We start from the raw sequence: 15998 nt of genomic DNA on the forward strand, positions 1-15998 counted from the left end.
CCCTCTTCATTCTCCCTATATATTTGAAAAAGGACTTTTTATTATCTTTGATCTTGGATGCTAGTCCTGGCTCTATGTCCGCCTTAGCTTTCCTGACAGCCCCCCTACAGGCCCAAGCAGAGGAGGTATACTCCTCTTTGGAGATAGCACCCCCCCTTCCACCGGGTGTACACTGCCTTTTTGGTAATCGGGCATTCCAGGATGCCCTTGGTGAGCCAGGGGGGCTTTCAGGCACTCTTGCCCCCCTTGCTTCTTGTTGGGATAGTCACCCCTTGAGCCCTGAGTATCGTTTCCTTAAAGAACGACCACTCGTCCTGGATACTGAGTTCCCCTGCCCTCAAGGACCCCAGCACCTCTCCCACTAGTCTCCTCAACTTGTTGAAGTTGGCCCTCCTAAAGTCTAAGGCTACCATCTTGCTGCAGGCCCCTGACACCCTGAGCTGGATGGTGAATTCCAGCAAGCGATGATGGCTATCGCCCAGGTGGTCAAGAACCTGGAGGTCCCTTAACAGGTCCAACAGGGCATTTCCTCTGGTGGGACTGCGCACCTCCTGAATTAAGTGGAGGTCCTGTATCTCAGCCAGGAACCTCCTGGAACAGTCCGTCCTGGCTGACTGTTCCTCCCAGCAGAAGTCCGGGTAATTAAAATCACCCATGACAACTACATCCCTTGCCTTAAGTGCCTCTGAAGCTAGCCCGAAAATTCCCGGTCCAGCTCCTCCCCTTGGTTGGGGGGTCTGTAGTAGACCCTCACTGTCAAATTGCTCTCCCCATGGCCCCCTTGAATCTTGACCCAGAGCACTTCAGCCTGCCCTTCTCTGACCCCATTCTGCTGGCAGAGGATGTGTAGTGCTCCTTGACATAGAGCGCCACACCTTTCCTTCCTTCTCTATCCTGCCTTTAAAGCCTATAACCCCTAATGCTAACTGCTCAGTCATGGGACGAATCCCACCACGTTTCTGTTAGCCCTATGACGTCTGGGTTTGAACTAGCTATTCTGAGGGCGAGATGCATGGTATTTTCCCTGCCAGGTTAAGAAGCCACTACACTTGTCCTGAGCCTTCAAGAGACCATGAACAATACCAGCCCAAAGCCAAAAGGCTCTTGATTTACCATCTAGTTCATTGGACTGGACGCCACCAGAGTCAACAGCATTTAAAGTAATGGTGACCCCATAGCTCAGTGCTGCTGCTCATTATGTGTGCACACTCCAGACACTCCACCACAAAGGAGCCACATGCTAATTAGCCCACCACTCATGACTGGAACTGGGTTTTCTTGTCACATTTTCTGGGATCCTCCATAAATGTATATGCAGATGAGATGCAGGACAACCTGGCCTGGCTCCACCTTATGGAGGATGGGCCACATTAATCATATACAACAGGCAGAGACAGGGGGGTGAACAGGCTTAAGGACCCATTAGGTGATGTCTGCCAGACATTTAAGGCTGGTAAACAGAAATCATTGGAAATGAGAAAGAAAGGTACAACTCAGCTCGTGGAGTGAAAACTAAGTGAAAATGCATTCAATATACTGGCTCATGATGACTTGAAAGAGTCAACACTGAGGGGGGCTGAGCACAATGGGCACTGCCATATATCTTATTCAAGTGGGCAGTGCAAGGCTATTCTTGTGGTAGGTTCCCAGAATTTGCCCAGTATATGCTATGCGTTTTACAGTCAAGCCCAGTGTTGGCTGCATTTAAATCAACTTCATAAGCACAGGCTGCTTTTGATGGCAGTTTAACAATAGATGACGTATTTAATGAGGTTTCTTTGTATTCGAATGCAAGACAATGAGCCACACTATATACAAGATACAGTATATACAATATACTATACACCCAATACTACATTTGAGTAAATACGGTAAGTTGACATGGAAGACTTCTTTTATTGTGGAGAGGCTGTTGCACACAGCTTTCACACAGCTCTTGACACAACAGAACCTTAGCCCAATGGCAAGAAGACCAAATCAACTGGGGATCTCTTTCTGGCCTTCATCCACCTTCTTAGCCATTGAGATTCTAACATTTTCTTTTGCCTGATCCACTGTTGAGGACTTCTAGACCCACAGCTGTAGGATAGGCAGGTTTATTATAGTGGCGACTTGTATTCGCCATGTCACAGCACCCTCAAAGGATATATGTGGCTTTTCAGGAGGGAAACCATGGCTATCTGCTGTCCCCACCACATCCTGGTGGTGCTGCCACTGCTTGGTCTGTGACTTATTCATCAGTTACCGCTTCTTATTTTGCATCTAACCTTTCCTGAAGGTCAATCCACTACTAACCACCTGTGGATGTGCTTGGTAACAGTACAACTCTGCCTCCCAGGGTAGGTAGGAAAAGAATAGTACAGAGGTTACAGAAGCTGCTATTAGACTAAGAAGTTCTAGATCAAAGCTGTAAGATGAAGCTACATTAATATGCTCAGCTAAGAGGAAGCTTAAAATGTTTTGCCTCTGGCATGTTATAGCAAAACAGAAATTTGACTGCAGAGGGAGCAGGACTGGGAGTCTGATTAGTGATTTTATATTTATTTATTTATTTAGCCAAGGGAAAAAAATATTCCAGACAACAATGGCAGCCTTACCCACCTCTAGGAATTTGGACCCATGCTGTTTTATGAGTAGCCACAGTTCTCAGGATCTAATAATGCCAACTCCCTGTATTCCTCTTTTTATTTCCAAGTACACACTGAAAATAAGAGTCAATAAATTTAAAGACCGTACAATACCTTCCATGGACAGATGCCACTCTTGATTGATCCAGTTTTTCCTCTCTCCCAGATCACTCCCATAAGCAGTACATATGCTTCTGGATCTTAAAGCATGTCTAATCTTATCTATTTCTCCAGATAGTTTTTCAAAATTGTGGATACTTGACCAATGGCTTGGATCAACCCAAGAGTAATGCCCATTATATCAAAGAAAGAGCACATTTTTCACATTGAAACAATGGTACTCTTATTCTCTCAGGGCTTATTCTACCAGACCCTTTAATGTCCTCCTAATAATGTTTTCATCCAATATACAATTTGTCTACCCAGTTCATTTGTAAAACATACTGGATGCTATGAAAGAAAACTCAATGGAGACATCACTTCAGACCTTGATAAAGGCCTCAACACTGGACCTCAGACCAGATGAATCTTAGTTTAGATCAGGAGTGTCAAACTCACCTTGTGCCCCAGCCAGATCTGAACCACAGGGCTCATTGTGGGCTAGTTCTAGCCTGGAGCATAAAGAAGTGGTGGCACTGGCAGCTGTGGTATCAATCCAGAGCACATGGTAGCTGCAGAAGCAGCTCTGGCTCTGACTTGGGGCATATGATGGGGTCTGAAGCCTTTGGATTGCAGCCAGAACTGCCACCACTATGTACCCCAGGTTGGAACCAGAGCTTCTGCCACTACTGTCGTCACAGCAGCTCCAGCTCTGGCTCCTGCAGAGGCTGACAGCAAGGGAGATAGAGCTATAGCACTGGTGACAGGGAGAGCAATCAGGGCTTGAGAGTAATCAGGGCTGTCAGTCCTTGTTTGCCCTCCTGCCACCAATCACCATGTCCACTGTTTGGTTATACTCTATTTTTTCCCCCAGAGACCAGGCATCCCTACTGAGTCTGTAGGCTTTAAAAAGGACCACAGTCACCCTAGGATGAGTGCCCATAACAGATGCTGCTGAAGGGCAATGCTCAAGGGTGCCCTTTCCCACTATCTTTCCCCATAGTCAGAGATGTGGGAAAAGGGCAATTCAATTTAATGTTACACTGTAAATAAGAGGATAATGAGTGGGTTTGGGGCACAGTCACAGCCTCCTTTTGAGAGGGTTGTACAGCTCTGGAGATAGTAAGAGGCTTTTTCTTCGCTAGTAACTGAAGCAGGCCAAGTAAGCATTGTCAGTGGATATTTAAGTTAGAGTCAAAGAAAATTATAGTTGGAAGGGACCTCAACAGGTCATGAAGTCCAGCTCCCTGAAAGCAGAACCATCCCCAACTATATTACCCAGTGCATAGTGGCCAGTGGGGTCCCTTAAGGCTCTGTCCTAGGACCTATACCCTTTAACATCTTCATCAATGATGTAGACATTGGCGTCAGAAGCAGGCTAGCCAAGTTCGCCAACGATACCAAACTCCGGGGTAAAACATCCACACCAGAGGACAGGAGGGTGATCCAGGCAGATCTTGACAGGCTCATGAAAATGGGCAGTTGAGAACCTGATGCTGTTTAACACTGAGAAATGCAAGGTTCTTCACCTTGGGAGGAAAAACCTGCAGCATGCTTATAGGCTCAGCTGTGCTACGCTGGTTAGCACTACAGATGAAAGGGACTTGGGGGTCATGATTGACCACAAGATGAACATGAGCCCTCAATGTGATCCTGCAGCTAGTAAAGTGAGCAAAACACTGGCTTGCATCTATAGATGCTTCTCAAGCAAATCCCGGGATGTCATTCTCCCACTGTACTTGGCCTTGGTGAGGCCGCAGCTGGAGTACTGCAACCAGTTTTGGGCTCCACAATTCCAAGAGGATGTGGAGAAGCTTGAGAGAGTCCAGAGAAGAGCCACGTGGATAATCAGAGGTCAGGAAAACAGACCTTATGAGAGGCTGAGAGCCATGGGACTCTTCAGCCTGGAAAAGCGCAGGCTTGGGGATGATCTGGTGGCCATCTATAAGTTTATCAGGGGTGGTCACCAGGATCTGGGGGAACATCTGTTCACCAGAGCGCCCCAAGGGATGACAAGATCGAATGGTCACAAACTGCTCTGCGACCGATTCGGGCTGGACATAAGGAAGAAGTTTTTTACAAGGTTTGGAATAGACTGCCACCAGAGGTAGTTCAAGGACCCACTTTGCATGCCTTCAAGACACATTTGGATGTTTATCTTGGTGAGATCCTAAGATCCCTGCTGACTTCCTGCCCCTGGGGCAGCGGGCTGGACTTGATGATCCTTCAGGATCCCTTCCAGCCCGAATGTCTATGTCTATGAAATCCCAGCCAAGCTTTTGTCTACCCAAGAATGGAGATTCCACAACCTCTGCAGGTAACCTTCCACTGCTTTACTATCTTTCTCATGAGAAAGTTTTTCCTAATATCTAACCTAATCTTCCCTTGCTGCAAGTTCATACAATTGCTCTTTCTTCTGTCATCTGCCACCACAGGGATCAGTTTAGCTCCATCCTCTTTGGAACCCCCTTCAGATAGTTGGAAGACTGCTATTAAATCCCTTCTCAGTCTTCTCTTCACCAGACTAAAGCCCAGCTCCTTCAGCCTGTCCTCATAAGTCAGGTTCTCCAGCTCCCTAATCTTTTTCACTGGCCTCTGCTGGACTCTCTCCAATTTGTACACACCCTTTCTGTAGTAAGGGGGGCCCAAAACTGGACACAGTACTCCATATTTGACCTCATCAGTGCCAAATAAAGAGGAATAATCACTTCCCTTGATCTAATTGCAACACTCCTACTAACGCAGCCCAGTATGCTGTTAGCCTTCTTGGCAAAAAGGGCACACTGTTGGCTTATATTCAGTTTATTGTCCACTGGAACCCCCAGGTCCTGTTCTGCAGAGCTGCTGCTTAGTCAGTCCCCAGCCTGTACTGGTACATGGGATTATTCCATCCTAAATACCAGACTTTGCACTTACCTTTATTGAACTACGTAAGATTTCTTTTGACCCAATCCTACTACTCCCCCCAGCTTGGTGTCACCCACAGACTTACTGAGGGTACCTGATCCCAACTTCTAGACTGTTGATGAAGCTATTGAAACAGATATTGTGCCTGAAATTGAAGAGATTTATGCTTATGAGTAACTATCATGAAATCATGTACATAGTAGGGCTGCAAGGGACCTCACTGCTCATGGTAGGATCATCCATGTACAGGATCAATTGTGCAACTAAGAGTTCAATGGTGGGACTTCGCCATACATTAAGCATACCTACTATAATTTTTAGTTACTGGAAAGAGAAAAAAATTCATTTTTATATTAAAAAAAAAAAAAAAAAGTAAACAAATCCCCTACAATCAATCCTCAGAACTGTCCAAAATAATCAGCCTCTGTGCCAACATCAGCAATAGGAAATATTAACTACAGGAACAAGACTGTCAACTCTAGTTAACTTTAACTAGAACAAATACTACTGCAAACCATAGAATAGTGTTATACAAGCTATTTTTAATTAAAAAGTAGCCATCCAAAATCCTACAGTCCTTGTATTTCATAAAAAACTGAAATTAAAATGTAAATAAAGTATTAATAGCTATGGTAAAAAAAATAAGGAAATATGCTCCTAAGTGTTTATCTCTGACTTGGTATTATGCTACCACATGTGCTTGGTTTAGAGCAGTGGTCACCAGCCAGTCTGTCTATCTCAACTTACTGGTCGATTGTGGAATCTCTCACAGCCACTCTCAGTCTGTCAGAGGCTCCATGATTGGGAGTGGCAGGACGCAGGTCGCTAGGGTGAGCCATGCCCTCTGCCTCCCGGGCCACGCTGGGTGAGTGGGATCAGAGCCTGGGCGGCTTGTTTGGGAGGCAGGGAGAAGGAGTGGTAGACTCTGGGGTGCCCTTCACTTATAAAAAGTGATCTTCACCATAAAAAGGTTGGAAACCACTGGTCTAGAGATAAAGTTACTCTCCACCCATGTAACTAATCAAATCTACAATCAAATTAGCAAATCTACAATATTATGGAAAATTTGGGGACTCATTTTGTAACATAACTCTGTTGTATTCCTTTAATACTTTTACTTAATCAATGTTAAAGAAAATATGCTTTAAAATAAGAATATAAAATTAGGAAATAAGTGCGTTCCATACCTGCAATACTGACTGCATTCCCGCTCGTACACTTTGCTCTTCAATATCTACTTCGGATATTTTATTTTGATAGCAGCCATTTCTTGTCCAACTTGAATTCTGGATGTGACTAGAATTTGTTGTTTTTTCCTGAAGCATAAAAAGTATTTCTTAAACTCCCATAGAGAAACAAGTGCAAATAAAAATTACACAAACTTTGTTTTTGGTAGGATTTTTGTTTATTTTTAAAAGAAAGAACTGAAAATGACTACTGAAAGTGCAGGCTGGCTCAAATTTAAGTATTTAAAGTAGTTGGAGAAAAACTTTCCCTCAGTTTTTGTTTACTACTTTCCTCATCTTCTTTTGGAACTATTTTTCATATGGAGAATTTATAAATTTAGCAAGTCACCCCTTTAAATATATATTTTCAAAAAATAATTTAAGTTTGTGAGAAACAAGAATTTGTGTGGGCAGTATCCTATATTGGACCAGCTGCATAGCTGGGACAGCCTTAGATAGTTTTTGTAGGCAGTGCATTTTTTTCAAGTCTATAGAAAAAGCAAGCACTTTAGGCCTAAAAAACAGCCTGCAAGGCTGTGAAATTAGAGAATACAATACTCTCAGGAATAACTAACAGAGAAAAAAACTGAAGACGACAAGATAGCTTGATCAGTGGAATGATCAATATCATTTGAAAGGAAAGGAGACTGTTAACATCTGTAAAGCAAACACTAAAGTTTAAAATTAACTTACAATGAAGACCATATGCTAAAAGCCACACCAGGTACCATATTAATATGCAACTAGTGAATATTTTAATCATTAAGGACCTACCTGATCCTGTTCTGACTAAAGTGAATGGGAGTTTTTGCTATTAGCTTAAGTGGTACAGGACTTGGTTTTGGAGCATCTAGCCTTCAGCCTGTGGCTCACACTGCCTCCAAGATATGGAACAATATTTTTCCAATATAAATGCTACTATGCTTACAGTTATGCTGAATGGAATTAAAATAAAACAGATCAACTTCAACTGTCTTTTAACAGTGTGGCTGGTTACTGGAAAAAACTTGTAATTTCTTCAAGTATTGCCCACAGGCACGTTCCACTGTTAATGCATATATACCTCAGGCACTTACAACTCAGAATGTTCTGACTTTATCACATGAACAGATCCAGGATTTTGGAAAGGGGAGGCATCCTGCACTGCAGGGGTGGTTGCACTCTGGACTCCCTGCCTCTCCCCACCACACCAGGCAGACTGCACCAGAGGAGAAGCACCAAGGAACTTTAATTTTTAAAGTCCCTCAAGCAGGCAAGAATCTTCCCTCCCCTCTTCCTTCCCTCCTTTGCTTAGTGGTACATTCTCTCCCTTCCCTTCCCCTTCGCCAACACTGCCAGGGGCAAGGTGGGATGGTGGAGCTCCAAAGCCATTCCTCCCTGCTCCAGCCAGGCTGCATATGGAGCCAGGCTCACCTTCCCCTGCACCTGCTCTCTGGCTGTCAGGGAACGCTCATGGACTGAGAAGGGAGAAGGGACATGCCTGCTGTTACTGCTCTTACTGGCTAATCCCAGCTTTGTGCAGAGCCCAGCTGGAGTAGGAAGAAGTGACTCTGGAGGTTCTTGGCCTTCATCCTGTGTGTACCCCCAGGACAGTCAGAGACAATAGCAGTGATGGATAAGGATGGGAAGTGACACTTGGTAGGGAGGGTAAGGGGGCAGGGGGTGGAATTCTTACTTGCCTCTGGCACCTATAGGCATGGTTGCTCCAGTGTGCTGTAATTACAGTGCATCAGAGCAGACTCAATGAAGTCTGCTAGACCATGGTAATTACTGTGCTCCAGCAGACTTCAGCGTCACACGTATCAGTGTACCCACACTGCAAAATGGCAGCAGGGGCACTTTAAAGTTCTTTGAATGAGCTTTAGATAAAGTGCCCCCCCCACCATTTTTCAGCATGGGGATGCTGATACACATGACGCTGCAGGTGCTTTAGAGTGGCTGTCAGTGCTTCTTTAATTAAAGCACCCCCTCCTCACATACACACACTCCTGGAGCATGTGTGTTCCTGGCTGCTGCTCCTTCAGTGTCGTTGCCTGAAAAGGCAGGGAGTGCATCTGTGCCAGGCCACCTAATGCAGCCCCTCTGCGCAGGACAGGAACATCATTGACTAAGTTATCTCAGCCAAATATTTATCTAACCTGCTCTTGAAAATTTCCAAGTATGGAGATTCCACAGTTTGTCTTGGCAGTCTATTCCAATGCTTGACCAACCTCGTAATGAGAAAGTTCCTCCTAATCTCCAAACTAAATTTCCTCTGCTGCAACTTGAGGTCATTGATTCTAGTCTAGTTTCCTGTGACTATAGAGAATAGTCTATTTCCATCCCCTCCATATCAATCTTCAAATACCTGAAGGGCAATAATCAAATCCCCACTCAATCTCCTCTTCTCCAGACTAAATAACCCTAGTTCTTTCAGCTTTTCATTACAAGTAAGGCTTCACAGGCATCTAATAATTTGTGTCACTCTCTGCTGGACTCTTTCCAGTGTATCTACTTCTTTCTTGAAACCTGGGGCCCAAAACTGGATACAGTACTCCAAGTAAGGCCTCACAAGTGCTGAACAGACTAAAAGAATCATTTCCTTTGATTCACAAGTGACACTCATGTTAAGACAATCCACAATACTGTTGGCTTTTTATGAAACAAGAATACACTGTTGGCTCATACTTGGCTTGTCCTCGTTGGCTGACAAGTCCTTGTCCTTGCTTGTGCTTTGCACAAAGTACATAAAAGTAGCATGCACTTGCACTTAATTCTTCTCAGCTGCCTTTGACTTGAGACACACTTCTGCTGTTTGCATTAGAATACAGTTCTGGCATTAAATTTATTGTTTTCTGTAAACTGTTATTCTTTCTTGATTTTAGTTATTGTTTTGATCCAGTTTTTATATTTCTCCCCACTCTGTTTTTCTTTATTCTTTTGGGAAAACAGTTTACATTTGGGTCTATACCATCTGACTTAACACAAGTTGAATGAGGCATCATTTTTCTCCTCACTCTGCCTCTCACATGACTAGGCAACGTACACTGTAGATGGCCACTCCAACTGTCTTAAATGCCTGCTATGTTAACCAATGGGCTCAGTCTCAGAACTTGGAGCATGAGCAAGAATGAGGGGTTTCATGAAGGTTGTGCAGGTACCTCTCACTATAAAGTCTACAAGCGTAAGTGACTGAGGTTCTGAACACCTTCAGTTAAAAAATGCATATAAAATCCCAGACTAGGGAATTTTCTTTTAGGAAGCTTGTGATGGGATGGATGAATACAGTGTCAAATTCTATTAGAATATATATGCACGGTCAAAACAAGTTCCACCATTCTAACCAGAGAGTTAGGGTTAGATTTTCAGAAGGTACAGGAGAAGTTAAATGCCCAACTTCTGCTTGGGAGGAGGTGGAGAACTACATAGAATCTGGAGGCTTAACCTGCATTTCTACTTCTGAAAACTCTCACAGTTGACATTAAATATGAAATAAGAAAACTACAGAACAGTCCTGTTTTAAATTAGTTGTCCCTAAAAAAAAGTTATAAAATTAGCCCTTTTGCCTACAATAATGCATAAACAACATAAATGGGACAAAAAATGTGAGGTGATGGCATGGACCGAAAGAAATAGCACCACAGCTACTATGATAGTCACACATGAGGATAAAAAATATAAAAAGGCATAAAAGTGTGTATATCTCAGTGATTCCTTTAATTCATTTTCTTCAATCTCTAGACAAGCAGACTGCTAAATGAAGTGCGTGCTTTAAAAAGGGTTGGGAACTTTAAAAAAAAGTCTTTTAAACTTTAAAATGTTTTGGGGGTTGTTTTTTTTTTTTTACCTCCTCTCTCTCTTTTGCCTTCTCTACTGAATTATGCTCTGCAACATTTTCATCACAATCTATATTTGCAGACTGCATTACTTCTTCAGGTTCTTTCATAAATAAAGGTTTATCTTCCTGTTGTATCCACTCCTGGTATACCTTCACCACTTTCCTCATGGCAGCTGCTTCACAAATTGGCAACAAAAATGCCTAGTAGGAAAAAACCCAAACAAAAGCAAAATCACACAATTTTACTATTTAAAGGCAAGTTAGAACTAAACTGCATGATCCTCACTCTAATGCTAGTAGCAAACAATTATAGATATATCTATTGCTATATTATATCAATATGCTACAAAAGACACATTTGAAGCATCTCAGAAAAGGCTAGCAGGATGAGGGTCTATAATAAAAGCCTCATAACAAACCCTCATGAGAAGAAAGAAAAAGCTGAACAGGAGATTCTGTTGCATCCCATTCTCTGTGTAGAAATTGTAAGAGCAGTGGGTAATAGGGTTCTTAATCATCAATTCAAATATTATAACAAATAACCATTTGTTCTACTGTCATGAAAATGAAATTCTAAGAGTTGCAGAACTGAAAGTAAAACCCTTTCTTCAGAATTACGACTTTGAAAAAAAGTACAATCGGAAGCCAGCTTGTTGAAAGATACCATCCACTTCAGGAAGTATTATTATGTCACCGCTGTGTTAATAAACAACATGGAAAAATGTTCACTTGGAGTGGTTTCAAATTGGTGGGGAGAAGCTGTTGCCCTTGCTACAGACCATGCAGCAACTATTACACTATAACAATTCAGTATAGCACCAACCTGTAGTGATACAAATATAGCAAAATCACTCCAACTTTTAACCCTGTTGTCGCAGAGCTCTCAGGTGTCCTCCGACTGAGAGCAGAAACGGCTCGGGAGAAACACCTAGTGGCGGGAAGGGGGAAGCTCAGCTGGCAGTCACCAGGACTGCGCAGGTGCTGGTTGCCCCAGCAACCAGGGAAACCTAGAGACAGGAAGGGGCAGAGCTTAGCCCTTCTTAAGCCCAGGCAGAAAGCCAGGAAGGTAGTTTCCCTCTGGCAGCCGAGGGAGGAGGAACTCAGCCAGCACAAAGGGGAGAACTCTGATGGTGGCAACATCCCCTGGTTCCTGCTGGGGGTTGAAGCGCTCTCTCTCTCTCTCTTTCTGGTAGGGATGGATTCTTATTTTGACCAGGACGGTCTAGCTTTTATGTTGTAGCCCGGGGGCTTTGTGTTCTTGTATTTATTGTTTTACCGGAGGACTGGGCGAGACTATTAGGGGTTGGAGGAGGCCTCATAGGAACTCCACAGTAGTGTGGGGGTTCCTGGCGCCAGAGAGGGTGTAGCATTTTTTGGGGTGCACAGGCCCCAGCCCTGGAGCCAGGGGGCAGTGAGAAGCCCCAGAGCCAAGGGGGGGCAGTGAGGAGCCCTGGCTGAAGGGGGCAGGGAGGAGCCCCAGAGCTGGCACTGGCAAGAAGTCCCAGAACGGGCAGTGAGGGACAAGCTAGAAGGCACTGGTAGGGGCGCGGGCTGTGAGATGAGCTAGAGGGCACCGGCGAAGGTGCAGGCTGAGGGACAAGCCAGAGAGTGGCCGCATGGCGCAGAGAGAGGAAGACAGACCCGAACAACACCAGATACATCTGCGAGGCTTGGGCTGCAGTGTAAGGGGAGGAAAGGAGCCGCAGATAGTGCCTCAGGCACCAAGACAGAAAATAGGCAGCCTCCTGCTTGATTGAGATCTTCCAATCAAGCAGATAACAAAAAGACATGGCAGGCGAGAAGGCGGGCAGTTGGCCCTTGATCGGTGTTGCGGGACCACTAATAGATGGCCCTGAAGAGGCACAACTGTCACACCTGTTCATCCAGGGTTAAAGGTTAACATCGCACATGCATATTGCTACAACTGACCAATGCACTCTGTCAAAATTACACTTAAAGTTAAATGTTGCTGGAATTATAACAAATCCAAGAAGTAGAAACATAGATTTTCATATTCATTATTATAAAGTATTTTTTCCTTTTGAATTCATAAAATATTTTGTTGCATTGAAAAGTGTGCTGCTTAGCACAGAATGAACTTAAAGCTGTAATGGGATTAAAGTTATACTTAAACAAAAACATGCACTGATGGGTTATTTACCTGTCGAAATATCTCAGTAAGAAAGTTAACATTACTTCTTTTAGAAGAAAAGACTTTACGGACTATTTCAATATCAGTTAGGTGTTCTTCATCCATACTGCAGAGGCTAGAGGAACTTGGCTCTCTCTCTGTCAGGGTGCTAGTATTAGAATGAGATTGTTCTGGTTCTGCATTTCTATCCTGTCTATCACCATTGTCATTTTTACTGTCTTCCCTTGAAGCCATGCTAGCAGCTGCTCTCTGAAAGCACAATGAAAAACAAAAAGTAAAATTAATTCCAGCAATATAATACGACAATCGTTAAAACAACACAGAACAAATTCCACAGACAACCTAAGAAATACAGCATGACTACAACCACAAGCTTACCATGCTATTCTGCTCTTTGAACCACCATACCAAACAGTGAAGCCTGTCTGTACTACCTTATGAAGAAGGCTAAGTATCATACTAATTAGGAGTACTAATTAGTCTGCTGGTAGCACTTTGCCAACACAGCTACACAGCTTCTGCTTGAAAAGGTACATCATCCAAAGCTCTGAAGTATATTTGAAGATGCCTGTCATAATACATTTGTCATGTCATTATACCCATACTGGACATCAAAACTTCCCTTATCTAGTGTCAAAGGTCTGGCCTATGGAACCCTATCATCCAGCCCGTGGGTCTTGTTATGAACCCCAGCATGTGGCTCAATCCATGAGCTGCATCTGATATGCATGGCTAGTGCATGGGCCTGATTTGGCCTAAAGCACCAGCCCCAGGACATATCTCCAGCCCACAGGGCCTGATGAGTGTGACAACCTTGCAGTAACAAATACAGGAAAACCGTAACCATGAAACCCATTAAAGACTAAATTTCAGATTGAAAGGAAGTCAGGTTATCATCTAGTTAGAACACAGACTTCTATTCAAATCTGTGGGTCCTTCAATTTGCTAATTTTTAATGTGACAGTTTTTTATTGGAGTTTTCCAAGATATCATCACAAAAAGACCCGATCTTGCACACTTTTGTGCACAGTCCAACTAAAATCAAATGGAAACTGAATTCCTGGACTGGGTACTAAATTAAATTAAGAGCATTGCACTACACAAGTGAAATTTGTTACTGTAAGGCAGTGATTTCAGTACAACCAGATCCTTTGAAGGGTGATGGGAGGTTATGAGGAGATAAGCGAAGTGTAAGGAGATAAGCAGGTAAGTGCAGGCTCAGACTTGTCCCTCCCTTGCCGATTCTCCCTACCCCCACTTGGGTGCTTACACGATAATATGTAATTTTTTTTGGCATTGGGTACTTCTCAATTCACAGCAGTTATGGATGGGTGCAGAGTCCAAAAAGGCTGAGAATCACTACTGCAAGACTATGAACAGATGTTTTATCTATTCCAGAAGAAACAATTTTCTCCCAGGATAAAGTATTTTCATATGTCCATGTCTGCTGTCCTGGGACAAATCCTAAAAAGGTTCACGGGACAAGGAGTGCTAAAACAGTTTGCCCTGCAAAGTACATCTGAATGGTTGTCCTGGGACTACATCACTGAATCAGTGGCAGAAAAGTGGCAGTGCATTCAGCCACTCAAACCCTGGCTGAAAAAGTGAAGTGTGCACATGCCAAATTTCAGGACTTTTCTCTTTTGGGACAAACACAGGTACAGCTGGTCCTGGGAACAATGTAATGTCAGCTCCTGGCCTAAACGTATTCCAGCAATGTACTATTCAAAGCAGTTTTTTTATTAGCATAAATGGAAGTAACATTTTATGTTTTCACTCTGGTACAAAACAAAACAATATTTAAATATTAGGCACACCCTTTGAAATTGGATTCAGGTCTAGAGACTCTCCTAAATCTCTCGTCTTTTGTTAGTGAAAGCTGTAAAAGGAGCTTACGTTGGTTAAATATCTCAGCATTGAGATTTCAATAAATAAATCAGCCAACCTCAAAATGTACAAAAAAACACGTGAAATGTATGTTTAGTGATACCTGAATATTCTTTGGCACATTTTCACCTTCTACTCCAGGAATATGAGGTCCAGCATGAGGTTTTGGCTCAAGCCAGAAAGATACCAACCATCGAATGACAATAACACGAGCCTTAAGAAAAGGTTCTTTTGTGCAATATATTGCTTCATTGGTTTCAGCATCTTTCTTTATCATTATGTAGTGGGGCTTTGGTCTCATCTGTGGTATTTCTGTAAAGAAAATAAAGCATTAAAAATGAATCTAGGGAAGCCCTCTCCAATACCAGTTCACTTATACAGGTTTTAACTACTTGAAACTCCTACGAGTGCATAAATCAATTCTAAAATCCGCTGAGATGGACACTGTCAATAACTGAGAGAAGTCAGAACACATCTGAAAAAGCTTGCACCTTTCACAAGGTTAGACAGTGGATTAATGGTTCAGAAGGATGTAAACATTTTCTATTCGAGAAAGAAGCAACACATGCAACTTTATGCTCTAGGTGGCAAAGTAACAATTAATGAAGAAAGTTTAATTTATGAACTATAATTTTTATCCAGATGAATCCCTAAGCTATTTTAAAAGTAAGGTATTATATTTAGAAACTACATGGTCCATTATTGAAACATACCTACATGTGGAAAGAAATCCAGGAACTGTGTTTCCACAGCTACCAGCAAAACAACTGCACCATTCTACTTGCCACAATAAAGGGAATTTTAAATAGGCAGACTATAATTACCCAATTTGGAATCTGGCCCAAGTAATCAAGTCACCTTCATTAAATGATGAGAAGACATGGTCAATCTTCCATTTAAAAATGAAAAGTGTTTGCAGTTACTCAAGTGGTCTGCTGAAGCAAACTTTATAAAATGAAGAAAGATCCCTATTTTGTAGTCACTGTCTTTACCAGAAGGTTGGAACAGCAGCCCTGGTTGGCAGTAGCATTCAGAGATATGGGCATGCAGGGCATGAGCTTCAGGTGTCAATTTGGAGGGGGCGCAAGAAGGGAGGCTGCTACTACCGCCACCACCCAGGGTGCAAAGTTACTTGCTACTCAATGTGTGTACAGAAGGAATGTGTGAGCAGCTTGCATTTCATCTCCCCAACCACTTTACACCATTAGAGGCTTTGTCCTAAGGTCATGTGGACCCTAGAAAGTTTTGTTGGGGACAGCAGCTGACTACTACACTGCAGGGAG

At 43.1% G+C, this 15998-nt stretch overlaps 1 protein-coding gene across 5 annotated transcripts in view; it reads right to left on the reverse strand.

Moving 5' to 3' along the window:
* RALGAPA1 (Ral GTPase activating protein catalytic alpha subunit 1) overlaps positions 1-15998 on the reverse strand; it is a 205992-nt gene that overhangs the window by 163167 nt on the left and 26827 nt on the right. For all 5 annotated transcript variants that reach the window (XM_019551375.1, XM_019551376.1, XM_019551378.1 and 2 more), the window contains exons 9-12: positions 14819-15027; positions 12838-13077; positions 10686-10877; positions 6821-6949 (exon numbers count right to left, since the gene is read on the reverse strand). In XM_019551375.1, the coding sequence (XP_019406920.1) occupies positions 6821-6949; positions 10686-10877; positions 12838-13077; positions 14819-15027 (770 nt within the window). The remainder of the gene's footprint in view (positions 1-6820; positions 6950-10685; positions 10878-12837; positions 13078-14818; positions 15028-15998) is intronic.

Source organism: Crocodylus porosus, unplaced genomic scaffold, assembly GCF_001723895.1.
Source record: "Crocodylus porosus isolate Cpor-Errol unplaced genomic scaffold, CroPor_comp1, whole genome shotgun sequence".
Classification (NCBI taxonomy): Eukaryota; Metazoa; Chordata; order Crocodylia; family Crocodylidae; genus Crocodylus; species Crocodylus porosus.